This window comes from Prionailurus bengalensis, chromosome B4 (genome assembly GCF_016509475.1).
Source record: "Prionailurus bengalensis isolate Pbe53 chromosome B4, Fcat_Pben_1.1_paternal_pri, whole genome shotgun sequence".
Lineage (NCBI taxonomy): Eukaryota > Metazoa > Chordata > Mammalia > Carnivora > Felidae > Prionailurus > Prionailurus bengalensis.
In genome coordinates this window covers 23,081,594-23,103,885 of record NC_057358.1, presented here as the reverse complement: position 1 = coordinate 23,103,885, position 22,292 = coordinate 23,081,594, and the positions used below count along the sequence as shown (strand labels likewise).

The window sequence follows — 22,292 nt, the reverse complement described above, 5'->3', positions numbered from 1 at the left end:
TAAAGCTGATGTGAAATCTTCCTTGAAAATGGCCAATCAATAAGCATTGTTACAGGTACATGTGGGCATAGCACCCTTAGCACAGAGGTCTTTCCTGGGCATTCATTCATCCAGTTGCCAGTGTGAGTCATTTCCATTTTCTGTGTTTAGCGCTACCCCCCACCCCCACCCTGCCCAGCCCACCTACTTGGCACCGGTTGATGAACATGTGGGTAATTTCCAGTTTGGGGCTATTACAGATACCGTTGCTATGAATATCTGTAACAGGTCTTTCTATGGACATACACTTTCTTTTCTCTTGGGTAAATAAATACCTGGGGGTGAATGGCTGGACTTTATAGTAGACATGTGTTTCATTTTCTAAAAGACTATTCAACTGTTTTCCAAAGTGGCTGTACCATTTTACATGCCCTCCAGGAAAGTGAGAGTTCCAGTTCCCCTACGTCCTCACCAACATTGAGTATGGTTTTTGACTTTAGCCATTGAAAGGAATAGAGGTATCTCACTGTGTTTTACTTTGTATTTCCTTAATGAATACTGATGTTATATGTTTTTCTGTTTTTTTTTTCCTTTAACCTGTTTGTTTCTTAATAGAGAGAGCTGGTATCTTGAAGGCAGCATATAGCCAATCTGATACAGTTTGCCTTTTACCTAGGATGTGGAAACTATATATATATTTTTTTAATTTTTAAAAATTTTTAAATTTATTTTTGAGAGAAAGGCAGAGAGTGAGCAGGAGAGGGGCAGAGAGAGATGGAGACACACAATCTGAAGCAGACTCCAGGCTCTGAGCTGTCAGCACAGAGCCCTGCACAGGGCTCAAACCATGAACTATGAGATCATGATCTGAGCCAAAGTGGGATACTTAACCGACTGAGCCACCCAGGTGCCCCCCATATATATATTCAATGTGATTATCAATATGGTTCAATTTTTTCATCTTGTTATTTGTTTTATGTTTGTCCCATAGGTTCTCCCCCATTGTTTCCTAGTTTTTGCCTTCTTTTCAATTAATTATTTTTTGTGACTCCGTTATATCTTTTTTGTTTGCTTACTAGCTATAGCTCTGTTCTTTTCTTTAATTTAATGGTTGTTCTGGCATTTATGAAAACATCTTTAACTTACCACAGTCTACCTTGAAGTTGTAATATACCATTTCACCTATAGTATAAGAACCTTATAATAGTACATTTCCATTTTTATTTTTCTGGACTTTATACTATTGTCATGCATTTTACTAAAACATATGTCATAAATGCCACAACACATTATTACTCTTTTTTGTTACTTTTGTTTAAAGAGAATTATCTTTTAAAAGGATATAAATAATAATAAACTGAGTCTTCGTGTGCCCTCATGTAGTTACAGTTACTATTTCTAGTGCAGTTCCTTTATGCACTTCCGTATTTGCACAAATAAGATGGATTCCAAGAATTCTAAGTCATTTATGCAGATACTCTTTTCCCAAGAGGAGGGAGAGCAACTCCCCATCCCTGGAGTGTAGGCTGTGCTTAGTGACCTAGTAGAGTATGGAAAGCAGGGGAAAAAAGAGGCACTGTATAGTGGAGAGAACTGGCAAACTGACCAGGTGGAGACCAGGTGGTGATCAAGGTCAATATCATGAGAGACAAGTCATGTTTATAGCAGGTACCCTTGGTAGGATGTAATGAAAATGGCACTTCACCACTGTGATCATCTTGTCAAGCACCCATAACCCAGTCTAACTATGAGAAAACTATCACACAAACCTAAATCGAGGAACCTTCTATAAAATACCTAACTCGCACTTTTCAAGGCTGTCAAGGTCATCAAAAAAGGAAAGTCTGAGAAATAGTTCCAGACCAGAGTAAGCTAGAGACATGATGACCAAATGTAATGTGGTATTCTCGATGGAATCTTGGGACAGAAATAGAACATTACAGATATCCAAAAAAATCTTCAGAGTTTAGTCAATGTAATGTGTTAATACTGGTTCCTTAGTTGAGGCAGATTGCCCCCGCCCCTCTGAGATGTTAACAATAGAAGAAACTTGGTAGAGGGTATACGGGAAATCTTGCTACTAACTTTGCAACTTTACTGTAAATCTGCAATTATTCCAGAATTGACAGCTTATTTTTTAAAAAGATCTCAATACCAAGATTTTAGTACCAAATATAAAACTATCTTTTCTATTTTTTTATGTAGTGACCATTTCTGGTCATGTTCATTCCTTTGTGCAAATCTGTATTTCCTTCTCAGATCATCTTTCTCCTGCCTGAAGTTTTCCCATTAACTGTTTTTGTAGTGTAGCTCTGCTGATGATGAATTATTTCAGCTTCTGTATGTCTGTAACCATCTTTATTTCACCCCCGTTTCTTTAAAAAAATTTTTTAATGTTCATTTATTTTTGAGAGAGAGAGTGCAAGTAAGGGAGAGGCAGAAAGAGAGGGAGACACAGAATCCGAAGCAGGCTCCAGGCTCTGAGCTGTCAGCACAGAGGCCAACGCAGGGCTTGAACTCACAAATGGTGAGATCATGACCTGGGCTGAGTCGGACGCTTAACTGACTGAGCCACTCAGGCGCCCCTCACCCCCCTTTATGAATAATAATTTTGCTGGGTACAGAAGTCTAGGTTGACAGTTTCTCTTCAGTACTTTAAATGTGTTGTTCCATTATCTACACACTTGAACTGTTTCTAACCAGAAATACAGTGATGTTATTTTTATGCTTTGGCATCAGTTTCTTCACGTTACCTGTACCTGGGTTTCCTTAAGCTTCTTGGATCTGTGGATATATACATTTCATCAGACTTGGACATTTTCAGACATTATTTCTTCTAATAATTTTTCCCCACCTCCCCTTGTCAGGAACTCTACTTACATGTTGATTAGGCCATATCGTAAAGTGGCTTCACAGCTCACTGATGATCTTTTTACTTGTCAAAAATTGTTTTTTTGTCCGTGCATTTCATTTGTTGTCATCAAACTCATTAATCATTTCTGCTGCAACGTCTCATCTGCCATTTATCTTGTTCGCTTTCATGACTTCTCTATTGCCATATGACAAATCACCACGGCTAACAGAGGAAAACAACATACATGCATTATCTCACATTTTCGTGGGTCAGGAAGTCTGGTGCCAGAATGCTGGATCCACTGCTTAGGCTCTCACAAGATTGTCAGCTGGATGCGTCCTTATTTATACTCTTCCAAGCTTCTCCAGGTTGTTGGGAGAATTCGTTTCCTCCAGGCTGTGAGTGGAGGTCCCCACTTTCTTTCTGGCTGTCAGCTGTGGGAAGTTCTCAGCTCCTGGAGGCTGCCCACCATTCCCTGCCACTCAGCTCTCTGCACAGCATGGCAGTTCACAACACGTGTATCCGCTTCCCTAAAGCCAGCAGGCAGGTGTCTGCTTCTTCTTCTTCTTCTTCTCCTTTTTTTTTTTTTTTAAGGACTCTCCTGAGCTGTAAGGCCTACCTGGGTCATCTCCATTTTGGTTAGCTAAAATGAACTGATTTGGGACTTTAATTGCATCTGGACAATTCCTTCTGCCATATATGGTAACATAATTGTGGGAGTGATAGCCCATCATATTCATGGTCCCTTTCATACTCAAAGATGTGTATGCCACAGAGGATGGGGAGTCCTGGGGCCATCTTGGAATTCTGCCCACCACACACATGTATTTTTCATCTCAGATATTTCACCTTTCATCTTTAGAAGCTCCATTTGTGTCTTTTTAAAATTTTATATCATTCCATGTCTCTATTTAACTCTTGAGAACATAGAATACAACTCTAAGAACTGTTTTAATGTCCTTGTTTTCAAATATTGGTGTTCTTTCTTCATCAGTTTTGATTGATTTTTATTTTCTTCATTTTCCTGCCTCTTTCTGTTCCTGATAATCTCTAATTAGATATCAAGCATTGTGATTGTATCTTACTCTGTGATGGACTTAATAAGTGAAATTATTTAAATAAATAAAAAACACATGACTTTTGCATGTGTTTGACTTATTTTGCACTTTTTTTTGTATTTTTATTTCATTTATTTTTTTTAATTTACATCCAAGTAAGTTAGCATATAGTGCAACAATGATTTCAGGAGTAGATTCCTTAATGGCCCTTACCCATTTAGCCCATCCCCCCTCCCACAACCCCTCCACTAACTCTCTGTTTGTTCTCCATATTTAGGAGTCTATTATGTTTTGTCCCCTCCCTGTTTTTATATTATTTTTGCTTCCCTTCCCCTATGTTCATCTGTTTTGTATCTTAAAGTCCTCATATAAGTGAAGTCATATGATATTTGTCTTTATCTGACTAATTTTGCTTATCATAATACCCTCTAGTTCCATCCACATAGTTGCAAATGGCAAGATTTCATTATTTTTTATTGCTGAGTAATACTCCATTGTATATATGTACCACATATTCTTTATCCATTCATCCATTGATGGACATTTGGGCTCTTTCCATACTTTGGCTATTGTCGATAGTGCTGCTATAAACATTGGGGTGCATGTGCCCCTTCGAAACAGCATACCTGTATCTCTTGGATAAATACCTAGTAGTGCATTTGCTGGGTCATAGGGTAGTTCTATTTTTAGTTTTTTGAGGAACATCCATACTGTTTTCCTGAGTGGCTGCACCAGTTTGCACTCCCACCAGCAGTGCAAAAGAGATCCTCTTCTCCTCATCCTCACCAACATATGTTATTGCCTGAGTTGTTAATATTAGCCATTCTGACAGGTGGTGAGGTGGTATCTCACTGTGGTTTTGATTTGTATTTCCCTGATGATGAGTGATGTGGAGCACTTTTTCATGTGTCGCTTGGTCATCTGGATGTCTTCTTTGGAGAAGTGTCTATTCATGTCTTTTGCCCATTTCTTCACTGGATTATTTGTTTTTTGGGTGTTGAGTTTGATAAGTTCTTTGTAGATTTTGGATACTAACCCTTTATCTGATATGTTGTTTGCAAATATCTTCTCCCATTCTGTTGGTTGCCTTTCAGTTTTGCTGATTGTTTCCTTCGCTGTGCAGAAGCTTTTTATCTTGATGAGGTCCCAATAGTTCATTTTTGCTTTTGTTCCCCTTGCCATCTTAATCATTTTTAAGTGCACAGTTCAGTGGGATTAAGTATTCCACATTGTTGTGAAAGAGATCTTTAGGACTTTTTGTCTTGCAGAATTGAAACTCTATGAAACTGAATGACTCCCCATTTCCCCCTCTCCCCAGTCTCTGGCAGCCAGCAGTCTACTTCTTGTTTCTATGAGTGTAACTACTTTAGACGTTTCAAATAAGTGGAATCATACCAGTATCTGTCTTTTTGTGACTGCCTTATTTCACTTAGCATAATGTCCTCAAGTTTCATTCATGTTGTAACCTGTGACAAAATTTCCTTCTTTTTGAGGATGAATAATATTCCATTATATGCATATACCACATTTTGTATATCTGTCCATCTGTTGAATGTTTGGGTTGTTTCTACCTCTTGGCTGTTGTGAATAATGCTGCAGTGAACCTGGGTGTACAAATATCTCTTCAACATTCTGTTTTCAGATCTTTCGGATATATACCCAGTAATAGAATTGCTGGATCACATGGTAATCCTATTTTAAATATTTTGAGGAACCACCACCCTGTTTTCTATGGAGGGTGCACCATTTTACATTTGCACTAACAGAGCACAAGGGGTTCTGGTTTCTCTCCATCCTCATCAACACTTGTTATTGTCTGGTTTTTTTCATTTTTTAAAAAATTTTTTGAGAGAGACAGAGTATGAGCTGGGCAGGGGCAGAAAGAGAGGGAGACAGAATCCACAAGCAGACTCCAGGCTGTGAGCTGTCAGCACAGAGCCCAACATGGGGCTCGAACCCGTGAACCATGAGATGATGACTTGAGCTGAAGTCAGACGCCCGACTAAGCCACCCAGGCGCCCCTGTGTGTTTTTTTGATACTAGCCATTCTAATGGGTGTGAGGTGACATCTCATTGTAGTTTTGATTTGCATTTCTCTTAGGATTAGTGATGGTGAGCATCTTTTCATTTGCCTGTGGATGGGTATTTTTTTTTTTTTATTCCTACATGTATTCTTAAGCCTTGTTCTGAGGCTCATTTGTTATTTGGAAGCAGCTTGATCGTTACAGATATTGCTTTTATGATCTGTCGGGTAGGTCCAAAGCAAAACTCATGCTAAGGCTAAGATTCTTCACCAGTGAGGCCAGACCCTCCAGAGTACTGGACGCAACTCCCTGTGGATCATGGGATTTTCCGTTCAAGTGGGAACAGGCACTACAGTTGGCTCTGCTTATGTTGGGTACTGTTCCTTCTATTCCTTTTGGATAGTTCTTTCCTTGGTGTCAGGTAGTTTCTTCATCTGCATCTGCAGATCTGCCTCGTGCTCTGCTGATTCTGCTTCTGAGCAACGCTTCTCTCCAGTATCCTGTTCTGAGAACTAGCTGTCAGGTTCTCCCCGGGCGCTCAGCTCCATCCCCTGCACTCAGAGTCTCCCAGGCTCCACCAGGGCTCTCCTTCCCTACCCTGTGGCCTGAAAACTCAACCAAGACTTCAGCGGGCAGTCAGAGGGTCCACTTCATTGGTTCCTATCTCTCAGGGATTGTGGGTTGCTCTTTGTTGCCTGGCATCCAGTGTCTTGAAACTGTTGCCGCCTATATTGTGCTTTTTTTTTTTTTTTAAAGGAAAGGAGATAAATCTGGTCTTGGTTATTCCATCTTGGCACGAGGCAGAAGTCACAGGGACTTATCAAAATATAATGAAATTTTAAAACTACAACAACAACAAAAAGTCATTCCCTTAACAATGTTTTCAAATTAAAAACCGAAGCGGCAGGGTGCTCGGGTGGCTCAATTAGATGAGCATCCAACTCTTGGTTTCAGCTTAGGTCATAATCTCCCAGTTCATGGGTTTGAGCCTGCATCGGGCTCCATGTGGAGCCTGCTGGGGATTCTCTCTCCCCCTCTCTCTGTCTATCCCCTCCTTGCACGCTCTGTCTCCCTCAGAATAAATAAATAAACTTAAAAAATAAATGAAGTGCCATTACAGGAAATCGTTTCATGAACTCTGTTATGTTAAGGACATCATGAAGTTTACAGCAAATGAATTTGATGTAATTGGAGTAGTTGATGTATTCAAAATTTCTGAAACCCAAATGTCATTTGCTGTACAGCCCTCACCTTTGGCATTACCCATCGGTGACTACAGAAGTAGATCTGTGTAGGGGCGCCTGGGTGGCTCAGTCAGTTAAGCATCCAACTTCGGCTTGGGTCGTGATCTCGCAGTTCGTGGGTTCGAGCCCCGCATCGGGCTCTGTGCGACAGCTCAGAGCCTGGAGCCTGCTTCGGATTCTGTGTCTCTCCCTCTCTCTCTCCCTCCCATGCTCATGCTCTGTCTCTCTCTGTCTCTCAATAATAAACATTAAAAAAAAAAAGAGAGAGAGAGAAGTAGATCCATGTAGGAGTCTGCCAAAGTATGCTGATTTGGGCTTCCACTTTTCCCACCCGCCCAATCAAGAATTGATCCTTCACGTATTTCTGAGAGCCCCGCAGTGGGTCCTCACATGTGTCCACAAGTCAGTCTGTCAGCTGCGGTTACCACAAAGTGTCTGTCACCTCCTCCACCAGCCCCTGCTCCGGTTCCTGCATTTCATTTTTCTGCTAGAGAAGCCTCTCCTAGGATCCTTTGTGAGGCCATTGCTGACACTCTGTTGTGAGCGTGCCAGTGCCTCTGCCAGGGGAGCTCCGAAGACTGGCAACCCTGCGGGTACCAGGACACGGCCAGGTGTCTCACAGGGGCAGGGGCCCCAGAGGGTTGTGAACATGGCCCTGCCTCGGACCTTCGACCCGTCCCAGAATCTTAGTCGTTAAGGAAAGCAGGCCTCTCACATCAGGGCTCAGGTGCAGTGAAAGGGACCAGACAGGGAACAGTGGTCGTCTCAGCCGCCAGCCTGCTCTCCTCTCTTCCCTGCCCCCTCTGGCTCAAACAACTTCCGCCACCCTTACAACACAAACGCCCTTGTGCTCATCGGCCAACGACAACGAATCCTTGACGGGGCTAAAGAGAGAAGAGCGGGTATTTACGCGTTCGCAATATGTGGATGCACAGACGGCCCAAGGGGCCTGTCCCGTAGCTGCTGGCCCTCTGAGGCCAGCTCGTGTGGACGTTCTGACTTTCAGCGCCCAAAGGGGGTTGGCCCTACAGTTGATTGTGTCATTGAGGGGTTGTTCTTAGATCATGCGGCAGAGACTAAGAGCGAAAGCCACCCTTCCTGGGTGATTTGGTGCTCCTCATTGGCAGTCTAGACTAGGGTGCTCCCCGTACCTAAGTCTGTATTGAACCCCACCTCTCCCATGTCGCAGAAGGCACGGCTGCTCCAAGTCAGACACAGCTGTGGAGCGCTTCCTCTCCTGCTCCTCTTCCAAGCTTCCACCAACAAATTGGTACTGCAGCGTCTCATTTCCTTTGCTGTCCCAGACCTTCCTTTCCACTGTGATTATAAAAACATTTATTAGAGAATAATTTATTCCTCGGGCACATTAATGGAGTCCAGATTCTGTTTGTATAATATGGACAGACAGATGCACAGTGTGTTGTGGTCCTTTCAGATGAGCAAACGCTGTTTACTCAGAATTTTCCCGAGACCACCCAGCTCAGTTCACATGTAGTCTTCAGCTACTTCCAAGCCCTGGCCTCCAGAGGGAGAGAAAAAATTTAATAACTCAGCGCCCCACCCAGTTTTGAAGACATGACTTAATACTGAAGGAATTTGCAAGCCTGCACTGCCAATCAACATGCCTACATCATATAAACCATCTTTTCTTATTCTGAACAATAAAAGGTGGCTCTAGAAGCATTCTGCTCTCCGACCTTCTCACGTAATGCTCAAGTCCCATGAGACACCTGGAGACGTCGGAGCAACACCGTAAACCTAAAAAACAGTAACAGTAGATGAAACGCCTGACATTTGCCACCCCCCACGTATTCCACTTTCTTTGTATTTTATATAAGTTGCCTTTTCCCCTCTAGCTTTGTATTATGGCTGAAGATATTATATTAAGACGTTTCCGCATACGAAAAGTTTGCTCTATTGTTCAGAGCGTTTGCATGTATTGGAAAATCTGTTTGCTCTTTGCGAGAACTCTGAGAAGCAAGTAAGGCAGGTAGTAGTATCCCCATTTTCCAGATGAAGTAAATGAGAAATCGAGGGCTTGCCAAGGAGTCCCAGTGAGTGACTGGTTAAGGCAATCATTGTGCCTGACGATAATCATTCATTTCTTCTTGTGCGGTCATGTTACCTGGAAAGCATTACCTAATTGTAAATTTGGCTGTTTTGAGTTGCATAGGCATACCACTAGGTTAGAGATGTGTATTAAATACATGTTACATTACCTTATAGTTTACTGACACATTTATTCCTTCTAATCGTAAGCCCTAATTGAATCTTAATCAGTGATTTGTACAGAAAATGTGAACCAGGAAATACTACTCCAGGTTTTTTTCTGTAAATGCTGACAAACTGTAGTTACATGAATGACTGATAAATTTAGAGTTACTCACATAAGCAAAACAAAGTGAAGCAGAGCTTGATAGAGTGGGAAAATCACATGAATCAAAGTTAAGCTACCTTGAGGGTAGGCCTGGCTTTGTCCTTAATTCACTCCCACACCCTCCCCCTTCCCTTTTATGGATAACAGGAAAGGAAAGTCCAATTCAATAAGTATTTATCAGGGGCCTAGTGTGGGCAAAGCATTCTACGTATGATGTTTCATTTAAACCTCACAACAGTCCAAACTAGTAGGTGTTATTGTCCCCACTTAACAGAAAAGGGGATCACATCACGTTCCCTTCCGTATGCGAGGCTCTGCTCAGTGTTAGGAACCACAGATGCAGGCTCTAAAGTCCCTATCCTCAGGGTGCTCGCGGAATAGCGGGAGTGAACAGATACGTAGACAACGAGCGAGAAGTAGCCAGTAAAACAAGGACGAAACGAGGGCTGCAGAATTGGCGCTAAATGCAAAGGAAACACGTTGGCAGGAGAAATCAATTCTGGCTGACGGTGGTGATAGGATGAGGATCAGACGATGATTTATTATGCAAGTAGATTTTAGTCTCCATGTGCAGGGAAGTTATAATTCTGACAAGCAGAGACATGGCAGAAAGAAATTCCGGGTGGAGGGAACTTCCATAAGGGACGCAATGATAAAATGCAGGGTGTTGCGCTGGACTTAGCAGGGTGGAACAGACATCCCGACGACTCAGAGTGTGGCCTATGGTCCTGCCCCATCGCCGTCACCTGGGAGCTCGCTAGAAATACAGGCTCTCAGGCCCCTGTCCACACAGGGTAAACAGTCCACACGGGGGATTCGAGAGCACATCACCTACGAAACACTGGCCAAAAGGAAGTGTAGTGCCAAGTCACACAGAAAGGTAGATTCTGATCAGATGTGACAGAAAAGCTGTAGAATGTGTTGATTACATGGAGGCTTTGGAGCAAGACAGAGGGTTACCCTGTTTTCAGCTCCCTCACTTTCCAGCTGTGGGACCTTGGGCGACGTTACTTAGCCAAGTTACTTGAATTGGAGTGATAACAGCACCTGTTACCTCATAGGATTGTTTTTTAATGGACTTTATTTTTTAGAGCAAGCAGTTTTAGGTTCCCATCAAAATTGAGGGGAAAGTACAAGAGAGTACCCCATACACCCACAGCCTCCCCCACTATCAACATCCGACACCAGAGTGTGACGTGTTACATCTGATGAACTTACATCGGTGCATCATAACTATGTGTTTGGACAAATGTGTAATGACATGTATCCATCGTTAGGATATCCTAGAGTGTTCTCACTACCCTAAAAATCACCTGTGTTCCACCTATTCGTCCCTCCCCCACCAACCCCTGGTGAAAACTGATTTTTTTTAATGTTTATTTATTGATTTTGAGAGAGAGAGAGAGAGAGAGCACATACGTGCACACACAAGTGGGGGAGGGCCAGAGAGAGAGAGAAGGGGAGAGAGAGAATCCCAAACAAGCTCTGTGATGTCAGTGCAGAGCCCGATGCAGGGCTTGATCCCATGAACCATGAGATCATAACCTGAGCCAAAATGAAGAGTCAGATGCTCAACCGACTGAGCCACCCAAGCGCCCCAAACACTGATCTTTTATTGTCTCCATAGTTTTGCCTTTCCCAGAAGGTCACGTGTTGGACATATACCACTACAGTATATACACTCTCATCAGATTTCCATCTTCCCTTAATGAGTAATATGCACTTAACCATCCCTCCATGTCTTTTCGTGGCTCGATAGTTCATTTCTTTTTAGCACTGAATGGTATCCACTGTCTGGGTGTTACCACCATTTATTTATCCTCTCACCTGCTGAAGGACATCTCAGTTGCTTCTAAGTTTTGCTAATCATGAATAAAACTGCTATAAACACTCAGATGCAAGTTTTTGTGTGGACGTAAATGTTCAACTCCTTGGGTAAATACCAAGGGTATGGTTGCTGGCTGGTAGAGATCCCTAATGGGATTTTGTCAGGATCCATATAAATAATGCACTTAGCGTAGTGCCTGGCACTTAGTAAATGTTCAATAAATGCTTCTCAAAGTCAGGCTTGCCTCTAATATTTATGGGACCCAAGGCAAAATTGCAAATGCAGATCCACACACTATTTCCCTAAATATTTAAGGTTTTGAAACTTTATAGCTTGGTCCATGGTCGGGCTCATGTTTCTACCCAGATCACCTGAGCTGGAGACCAAAGGAGCTGGGCTCATCCCTGCAGCCTGCAAGCCTGAGCAGAGTCGTGTGTCTGCGGGGCAGGGCAGGGCAGGGCATAAGCTGGGCCCAGGCGCAGCTCCTGGGTGGTGACTGAGCCTGCCAAAAACCCGGATGAGACTGACCCACTTAAGCTCTTCTTAAGGGAGTTGGGGCAGCTGGGTTTTTCTCCCTCATGCCTCTTTCTCTTCAGGTGCCTCTAAGACTCTCCCATCTGAGCAGAGAGGCAGGAGGGAACACGGTTATCTGGGGAGTTTGGCCTCTGAGACACCTGCTTTGGGTGATTTTAGGGTGGCCAACTTGAAAAAAATACCAGCCTCTCTTTTTCTGGTTTCCCAAGATAAGGCTGTGTTTTTCTCTACCACCATCCTCCCCTGCACAGACTTGACCCTGCAAGGGGGGAGGGGGCAGGGCCCAGCTCAGCACACGTGTCCCTGTTACATAATTCTCATAGCTCAAACTGTTAGAGAATTGTCAAAAAAAACTTCCTTATAAGACCAAAAAGCAAAAAAAATCAAATGTCTTTGTGTTTTGGTGTTTGTGAATATGCAGGGCCCCTCTTGCCTGGCTCTGAGGGTGGCAAAAAAAGAAGAAGAAGAAGACAAAATCAGACTTCATTTTGCAGGCCTGGGAATTTTCAGAAATATTTTGAGCTGAGAAGTGACACAAGATAGCAGAACTTTTTGGACCCAGAGTACAATTGGATGGGAAAAAAGATAGATCCAGCCGAATGCCGAAAAGTGGTGTGTGTTCTGGAGGTTTCTCTGGCATGCTATCTGCTGCCAGTTCTCTCCCTTGGTCCTTCCTGTTCACCGTTCCTTCTCCTGGCAATCTTAAAACCAGTTCATGAGAGCTGGTTTAAGATTTCATTACTGTTGAACAACTGTTGTCAATTGGTGTGTGTGTGTGTGTGTGTGTGTGTGTGTGTTAAGATATAATTATAAATCTTCCCTGGGTTACTTAGGAGAAAAAAATTATACGGAGAAAATGGTCTTCTGAGTAATAGTCACCACCGGGGATATGAGTGTCCCCATTTTAAAACAAAGATTTTACTGAAGTCTTTCAGGGTCACTCAGATGTTTCAAGAGCCTCCACCGGCGTGTCCGTCTGACCCAAAATGTAAAAACAAAACTTAAACCAAAACAACAGTCCATACCAGGATTCAAAACAGAAGGATATCCTGCTTCAAGGTTTCAAACAGAGTTCACGTAAAGCAAAGCCACTGAATCCATTTTTAAACTGTTTCCTCCTTTCCTGGGGTCTCTTATAACTAAATTAAAATAAAGGTCCATTTTCTTCTCCCTCCTCCTTTTTTCTTTCTTTCTTCTTCTTCTTCTTTTTTTTTTCTGATGACCCCTCATTATTCCTACCAGCCTATAGATTCTTCACATGATTGTGTCCCTTCTTCTAACCCAGCACCCCTTTATTTCTCATAAAGAAAAGAGCCTTTCTCTGTCGGGTGGAGATTACTCTTAGCTAACCAGTACCCCTCTTAGAGACTGGGTGGAGTAGAATACCGATCACAATAGAGTAATAAATCATTGTCATTAAACAGAAAGCCATTTTGTCTTCGAATAAAGTCACATCATGTTTGCAAAGTTAGACACACGAAATTCAGGAAGTGCGAAATACATGTGTACTTTCAAATGAGTGAAATTGTACATCCTAACCTATATACTTCTTTCCTGGCTAAAATACTAGTTTGGCTTTCAAATATATCTTTTGCTAATTATGAAATGAATTCCTGACACTAAAATATCTTAATAAATCAGATTTTCATATTTTGAGTATTCAGAATTTGCATGGATGTTTGCATTTAGGTTTGTAAAAATATTGAGGAGACTGGGAACTGGGATAATAAAAGCATGAAAATAAAGAAAATATAATTTGGGTGCGAACCGAACATAATGGGGGAAAGGTCTATATTTTTCCAGTCTTTCTGTCTTCTAAGTTACTCAAGTCAACTTTATCTAAGTCCTTCTCAGTTGAGCTTTACAGCTATTTTCTCGTGTGTTTGCTTATAGTTTTCATTTTTCTCTGACTCCCATTAATAAGTTCCTCTAGGCTTCTGGACAGCCGGAGAAAGAACTTAAAGGAATAGAAATGAAGTGCTTACCTGAGAACACTTTTCTAAGCGGGTAGGAGAAGAAGTATTAAAAATCAGGGCTCCTGGGTGGCTCAGTCAGTTAAGCATCCAACTTCAGCTCAGGTCATGATCTCGCGGTCCGTGAGTTCGAGCCCCACATCAGGTTCTGTGCTGACAGCTCGGAGCCTGGAGCCTACTTCAGATTCTGTGTCTCCCTCAATCTCTTCTCCTCCCCCACTCATGCTCTATCTCTCTCTATCTCTCAAAGATAAATAAACATTACAAAAAGCATTATATATATATATATATATATATATATATATATATATAGCTAACACAGGGCACCTGGGTGGCTAACATAGGGTGCCTGGGTTAGGCACCTGACTCTTGATTTGGGCTCAGGTCATGATCTCACGGTTTATGGGCTCAAGCCCCACGTCGGGCTAACACATGTACTCAGATGCAGAGGGTTCAATTAAGATGAAAATAAGACTGCAATGCTGAAGGGGTTTTTCACTCCATTGGCAATTACTACGTTCACAAAAAAATCCAGCTGGACATGGTCTATTAACATGCAGATCTGTGTAGAGTGTTATTGGGACACATATAAAGTCCAGGGAACTCGAGGAAAACTTCCTGGAAGAGATGGTGCCCGAACTGGGTCTTGATGAAAGAGTACGAGTTGCCCACGTGAAGAAAGATGGAAAAGTATGGTGTGAGCAACCACGAGCTAAGATATGGAGGATTCAACAGTAGATTGTGTGCCGGAAACTCCTGAGGTCTCAGTGTAGCATAGCACTGTTTATTAGTAACGATGAGGTGCGTCACAAGTAATTTATCACTAATACTATTTATCAAAATTTGCAAATAGGGACTTTTCCTGTAAATTAGCATGATCTCTTAGTTGAGGTTCTTTTGTTTACAAGTAGTCTATAAATCAATTTTAGATGACTTTAAGCTAAAATGGTGGATTTACAGGAAGGCATTGGGCTAGCTCATGACCCCCCCCCCCCCCCAAGACAAAAATGCATCCAGGCCTAGAAAGAGATCAGAAATCCAGACATCCATTCTCATGTTCTGCCACAGATCTGCTGCTGCCATCTTGTAAAGCAATTTCAAGGTTAACAACCCCTTGCTCTACTGACTGTAAATGGCTCCCTCAAGGATCTAATGAGAGCTAAGTGGGTCCAAGCACAGTCTCCAAGTGGCTTCTACCTAGTGGGAAGAAGGATGAAAACAGCAAAGTAGATTGATAGAAACTATGCCCACCAAACAGTCCACTGTAAAGCTTCAGACCCTCCAGGGTGGGAGCTGGGAGGTCACCGAGAAATCCCAAAGGAAAGCGCCTATGAGGTCGTTTTTAAGCAAAGCTCCAGTCGTGATACAGACTAGCAGTGCAAGGACATGAGTCTTCCTTACACACAGGCCTCATGGGCAGCGGTCAGCCTCATGAACGCTAACCACAGGATGTATGGCGTAGTAATGTGCTGAGTGAACCGAGCAAAGAATACATCACAAAGTCAGTGTTGGGACACCAGGGAGCCTTGCAAGTTTCTTAGGAGAATACAGGGCTTACTTTATGTACTGCTAATTATTACATTCCAGGCACTTTTCTAAGTCCTTAAAGCACTTGATTTCATTTAGTCCTCCAATAATCCTAAGAGGTAGGAACTATTAATATACCCTTTTTATAGATAGGGAAGTTGAGGCACTGAGAGTTTAAGTAACTTCCTCAAGGTCACACAACTAATGGAAGGTGGAGCTTTGACCAGAACCCAGGCAGTCTGGTCCTTAAGGGGACCTGGGGAACCCGGGTGCCTGGTCACTTAATCTCCACATTCAACTTTCCACAGCATACCCCCCGTAGGTTGTAAGAATGAGTTACTAAACAAACGATGTCAGAAGCAGATGGATATTTAAATGAACAGAAAACCAAAACGTAAGTCCATTTCAAAGGAGAAAACCTTAACATGATGGTTTTCAAACTTTTTTGCCAGCACCATCTTTCTTGGAATCCAGTCGATATAAGAGGGACAAGTGGAATTGCTCTGCTTGAACCAAGGGGCACAGAAGCCACACAGGCTCTCACCCCACTGCCCCCTCCACCCTGACACAGGCAGCTTAAAGGACTGAAGGGCCCAGTTAAGAGCCCTGTCCTACATCAACTGCTGGTTGAAGAGAAAACTGGGGATACTGAAAGAAATTCACCTGCCCTCGTTCTCTGACTTGGCATCAAATGTTAGAGCTTAAAAAAAAAAACATTAGGGGGCTTCTGGATGGCTCTGTTGGTTAAGCCAATGGCTCTGGGTTTGGGTTCAGGTCATGATTTCACAGTTGGTGAGTTTGAGATCTGCCTCAGGCTCTGTGTTGACGGCACAGAGCCTGCTTGGGATTTCTCTCTCCCTCTCTCTCTGCCCTTCTCTGGCTTGCTATAAATAAATAAATAAACAAACAAACGAATAAATAAGGGCATTTGGGTGGTTCAGTTGGTTGAACATCCTGTTCTTGATTTTGGCTCAGGTCATGATCTCACATCAGGGAGATCAGGGGATCAAAACCCCATGTCTGGCTCTGCGTTGTCAGCGTGGGGCCTGTTTGAGATTCCCACTCTCCCCACGCCCTGCCCCTCCCCTGCTCATGTACACATGCATGCACACACTCTCTTAAATAAATAAACTTAAAAAAGTTTTTTTTAGTGGTTTGCACCATTTTAATAAGAAACTTTCCAGTTTGGTCGCTAAAACTCCTTATAATGAACTCTTTCTGTTTTTTGTTTTGCATCTCAATCCATTTAATATAGGGCACAGAAGAGCTGAGAGGAAAGATCAGGCTAATACCGGGGGAAAGCAAAGTTAGATTGATGGCAGCTGAGAATATTGAGAAAGCTTTTGTCTGCACAGAATTTGAAGCAAGTGTCTCTGACTTTGGAAATGAATGGTTTAGAGAGTGGTTCTTTTGTTTATTTTCCTTACTTTTCCGCTTCCTGTTCCTCAAAAGGGCAGGAATTCAGGATATTTATTCTTCAGTAATGCTTTTTTTCTAAAGGTTATCTAAGCAGCGCCAAGTCTCCATTGGCATTGTGGCACGAAGAATCGCCACACCTGCAGGGCTGTGTGGGTGTGCTCTTGTGCCTGGAGATCAGGCCAACCTGATTTCCAGAATATTTCTTCCAAGGAACCCTGGACTAAATGTCAGAGATTTCCTTGGCTCTTTAAAGGTATATAACCGCTGCTGGCATTTTTACCAAGATGTCAGCTTCCCTTGGCCATGTCAGCTTATGTATTTCACTTCACTAGTATAAGCGGGACCCACCCCTTCTCAGGTTCCTCTCAAAGACCAATTATGTGCTTCTCTCTTCTAGGGATACTGGGGTGTGGGGCAGGGATAGGTTACACCAGAGTAATATGGAGCCAGGCAATCTAGGATTGAACTGGGTCCCTTTACCTATTAGCAGCTCCTCTCGGGCAAGTTACCTAAACACTCAGTGCTCAGATTCCCTGTTTGTAAGTTGGGGATTAAATAATACCTACACTGAGCTCCACAGAACCTCAGCAAAACAAATCAATCCATTGGTATACAAACTTTACTAGAGCATAGACAAAAGATAAAGCACCACCCAGTGCATTATATGAGGCTAGTATAAATTTGCCTTAAAACTATAAACCAGGGGCGCCTGGGTGGCGCAGTCGGTTAAGCGTCCGACTTCAGCCAGGTCACGATCTCGCGGTCCGTGAGTTCGAGCCCTGCGTCGGGCTCTGGGCTGATGGCTCAGAGCCTGGAGCCTGTTTCCGATTCTGTGTCTCCCTCTCTCTCTGCCCCTCCCCCGTTCATGCTCTGTCTCTCTCTGTCCCAAAAATAAATAAACGTTGAAAAAAAAATTAAAAAAAAAAAAAACCAATGACATTTTAAAAAAGTACATCAATCCTAGGAATATAAGGATGCTTTTGAACTGCTAGAAAAATATCATGGTTAAACACAGTGGATTAGATGCATACAATTAGCTCTATTCCTTCCTGAAACCCCACCAAAATGCCAGTAAAGAAATGAATGAAGTATTTTCCCACAAGGACAAAGAAAGGGGGAGAAAACCTCAGTAGGCAAGAGATGTCAGTGGTTTTTAGGAGGCAAAACTGATTAAGGAAGGGCACTGACTCAGCTGAAGAGTGAAAGTGAAAATCCAAATGCCTATAGAGGGAATTGTCAATGAGAAGTACAAGATTCATGCCACAGAATTCTTGAAAGGCTTACAAGTTAGTAGCTAGGTTCTTAGAAGATGGAGTGAAGAAGGAATGCCCTACAAGCAGCAGGGTGCTGGGGAGCTTATGAATGGAGAGGATGGTCCTCTAGGCTGCCTTCTTCATCCCAGCAAGACACAAAAGCCTTCTTTGCTGGAGTCATTAAACCAGGAGAGCTCCAGACTCCAGTGTACCAGAGAGGACTGAGGAGTGACCATTTCCTGGGAAAGAAGGAGGGGAGGGAGGGAGGGAGAGAGGGAGGGAGGAAATGAATCACATCCAGCATTTACTGAGCCAGGCTCTGTTCTAAATGTTCAGTTTATATTAATTCATTTGATCTTCATAACAACCCAGCAGATAGGCAAATAAATAAAGGTACAGGGGCGTCTGGGTGGCTCAGTCAGTTAGGCATCAACTTCGACTCAGGTCATGATCTCACGGTTTGTGGTTTCGAGCCCCGCGTCAGGCTCTGTGCTGACAGCCCAGAGCCTGGAGCCTGCTTTGGATTCTGTGTACCGCTCTCTCTCTCTGCCCCTTCCCCGCGCGCTTTCTCTCTCTCTCAAAAATGAATAAACATTTTTCAAAAGTTAAAAAAATAAAAGTACTAAAGTAGCTGAGACAAAAAAAAAAAAGTAGCCAAGACAATTTTTTTTAAAAGAACACAAAAATGAAACTTTCTTTACCACGTATCAAAACATAATAAAAAGCCATAATAGGGGCGCCTGGGTGGCGCAGTCGGTTAAGCGTCCGACTTCAGCCAGGTCACGATCTCGCGGTCCGGGAGTTCGAGCCCCGCGTCAGGCTCTGGGCTGATGGCTCGGAGCCTGGAGCCTGTTTCCGATTCTGTGTCTCCCTCTCTCTCTGCCCCTCCCCTGTTCATGCTCTGTCTCTCTCTGTCCCAAAAATAAATAAACGTTGAAAAAAAAATTAAAAAAAAAAAAGCCATAATAATTTAACAGCATGGTTTAGATGTTAAAATAGGCATTTTAGGCTAATGAAACAGAAGAGCATAGAAACTGACCCTCACATAGGAGAATGAAGGATATGATAAAAATGACATTCCAACCAGTTGGGGAAAAACAATTCCATAAGTGGTATTGGGACAATTGACTATACACATACTTGGAAGACCTAAGTTCCAGATGAGTTAAGGATAGATCTAATAATAAAAACATGTTATAAAAGTGGACTCTGATTAAGGCCTTCTGAAATTAAAACAAAAAATACATCAATCTGAAATAAGATTTTCTTGGCAACATGCTGAATATGTGACTTATAGCATAGTATTTAGCTTTCTGATATATTGTGGGGGTTTTGTTTTCAATCAATAGAATGAAGATGATAATAGAATTATTATGAAGTTTGCTCCAATCTGGCAGAGTGTAAATCTCATTTGTTACATTAAACTTTGTGGTTTAGTAGTTGGGTCCAGTTCTGCATATCTCAGTCCCCTAGGGATACAGAAATTTTTATTTTTCCTGCTGCTATTAACAACATATTTGAGCCTGTTATGCAGAAATTCCACCTACGTTTACTCCTATATCTCAGCACCTCTAGAAGTGACAAGAGAATCTTCTCCTTTGACATTCTTTTAATTTTTTTAAAATGTTTATTCATTTTTGAGAGAGATGGAGAGAGAGAGACAGAGCGTGAGTAGGGGAGGGGCAGAGAGAGAGAGAGAGGGAGACACAGAATCCAAAGCAGGCTCCAGGCTCTAAGCTGTCAGCACAGAGCCCGATGCAGGGCTCAAACCCATGAACCGCGAGATCATGACCCGAGCTGAAGTCGGGCGCTCAACCGACTGAGCCACCCAGACGCACCCTCCTTTGACATTTTTGACAAGTTCCTAACCTACTGTGTGACTGCTTATGAATACATGATTATATATGCCTGTTCGAAACCAGCAGAAGATCAGTAAATTCTGGATGTTCTTTGACTTTCTCCTTTTGAGATCAGTTCCCATAAGAAGAAAATTATTGGATTTATCTACTTAGTGGGCTTCCTCTTTACTTCTTTGCAGTACAGAGTGAATGCTTTACCGAGTGGAAGTAAAAACATTCTAAGGTTATTTTCCCCCCTCTTGAGCAGTAAGGTGAAAAGACAAACCTGCTTCATTGGTAAAACTGTTATATTGGTTATTTGGCTGCTTTCCCCCTTCCCAGGTGACCGATGTCTATGCCTAGATAGAGACTCTGTTGCAAGTGACAAAATCCAACTCAAACCAACCCCAGAAAATTCCTAAGGGAACAGAATTGGCTTCGGTAGCTGGCATGTAGCATCAGGCATAGCTGGTTTACATAGGAAAGGCCTAGCCCCACCTGAGCCATAAGGAATGAATGATGCCCCCCACCCTCCGTGAAAGAGGCAGAATAAGGGAGGAAAACCCTGAACTGGCAAAAGTCACAACGGTTCACAGCAGCGACCTGAGATGTTTCCTGGTTCGGCACATCATGCACAAGGTACCTGCACCATCGTCTTCTCCCTTAGATTGCTGTTGGAAGGGATTGCAACATTACAGCATTCTTGCTTGGTCATGAAGCCACTGTCTGTAGGGTGTTTTTGCAGTGAGGCCAGAAGACAAGCGGCCTGCTCTATTTCCTGTTTGGCTTCTGTGTTATTTGGTTGTGATATGCACTCTGTAACAATCCATATTTAGTTTAGTGTGTGTGTGTGTGTGTGTGTGTGAGAGAGAGAGAGAGAGGTTTAAGTAGCACAGGACAGTGTGTGATATATATATAAACCTCATGAAAGTGAATACTCATAACCTCTGAAGGAATTGGAGTGAAAGTCTCCTAAACATATTCCTGGGACTGTAGAAATTTCCTGAGGCTTCTTCGTTCATGTGTGAAGGTCTAAATGCAAGAGTGCTTGATCTGTGAGCTGTTAGAATTGCCCTCAACGTCAGCAGAGAGGCTGGATCTGTGTGGTAGGAGGCGAGGAGGCCTCAACTGATTGCTCAGCCACTGTCTGATTGCTCCCCGCTGAGGGCTAGGACTGGGACTTGTTGGCACAGCAGACAAATGTGCGGCCCACTTCTGGGGATCCCGTAGCCCCCTCGGCCCAGGGAGGTCCAGGAGCATGACTGCCTTCGCCAATTCCATCTGCCTCAGTATAGGCTCAAGCACCTTCCATCATTTTTGTATTCCAAAATTAGGTTTATTTGTTTTCTCTCCACTCCTTTTATCATCCCCTCTCCACACAGTCTGTCCCCTCCCCGAGCCATTAGAATGCTTTGTCCCCAGCACAGTAGCAGGAGAGTGGCTCTCGGTAACCACGGGCAACCAGGAATCTGGACCAGCTATTTGTGCTGTATTTGTAAGGCGCAGTCTAGCCGCTAGCTGGGTAGACGGCGGGGGGAAATGTGCTGTAAAGGTTTTTCTTGTACAGTGAAATATTATCTTCCCTTTTTTTAGAACGACCAGTCCATGGGCGAGATGCAGATAATTGGAGGCAATGATCTTTCAACACTGGCTGGAAAGGTTTGTTAATGTAACTCTGCTCCCTAAGCACTGATGTCATGGGGAAATCAGTGACCTTCATTTCAGGTCAGCACTTGCAATGCATTTCAGACACTCTCCCGGGTTTGCTAATTCATGCAAATGGATGTGTGAATCCTTTTAATGATTTCTCCCTTATAAAACACTCTTTTTATAATGCTTCCAGGACCCGATGCCCACCAGATCTCCAACCTTCCTTCCAATCTTATTTCAGACAACCTCCTATTACAAAATAAATCCCTGGGCACTCCCGCCTGCTTCCTTTTCTCCTCTTGCCGGTCCCTCCTGAAAAGGAAGCTTTTTCCTTTATTCGTCTGCTTTTTGTCTCATCTATGCCTCAGCATCTCGGCATTGCAGTAAGACATTTAAACAGGTTTGCCAAAATGTTTAAAATTTAAGGAGGGAATCAAAGAAAGGTTTCTAGAGAGCACATTTTTCAGCCCCATGCCTTTTTCCTCCCATGCAAAAGAATGTAATCCATTAGATCATGGGTCAGACACCGCCACTTTGAACTTGGAGTTCCAAACATGCCAATGCTTAATAATTAAGTGAAAATCTGTTTGGATTCTGACATAAATACATACATTGGAAGGAAGAGTTGTTTCCTTTGTGGAATGGATGTCCTTTGTGGAAATGTGACCTGAGATTCGAGTTTTGCTCTGAAAAGCAGGCAGCGGCTGCTGCCTGACATATCTTGTATTCATTAT

The 22,292-nt window shown here is 42.9% G+C and overlaps 1 protein-coding gene across 2 annotated transcripts in view; it reads left to right on the top strand.

Moving 5' to 3' along the window:
• The window catches only part of PRTFDC1 (phosphoribosyl transferase domain containing 1), a 98,408-nt gene that overhangs the window by 58,888 nt on the left and 17,228 nt on the right, over positions 1-22,292 (top strand). Inside the window, exon 4 of one of the 2 annotated variants that reach the window (XM_043564689.1) lies at positions 21,502-21,567. The exons of the other annotated variant lie outside the window; for it this stretch is intronic. Coding sequence (XP_043420624.1) covers positions 21,502-21,567 — 66 coding nt within the window. The remainder of the gene's footprint in view (positions 1-21,501; positions 21,568-22,292) is intronic. 2 annotated transcript variants of the gene reach the window in all.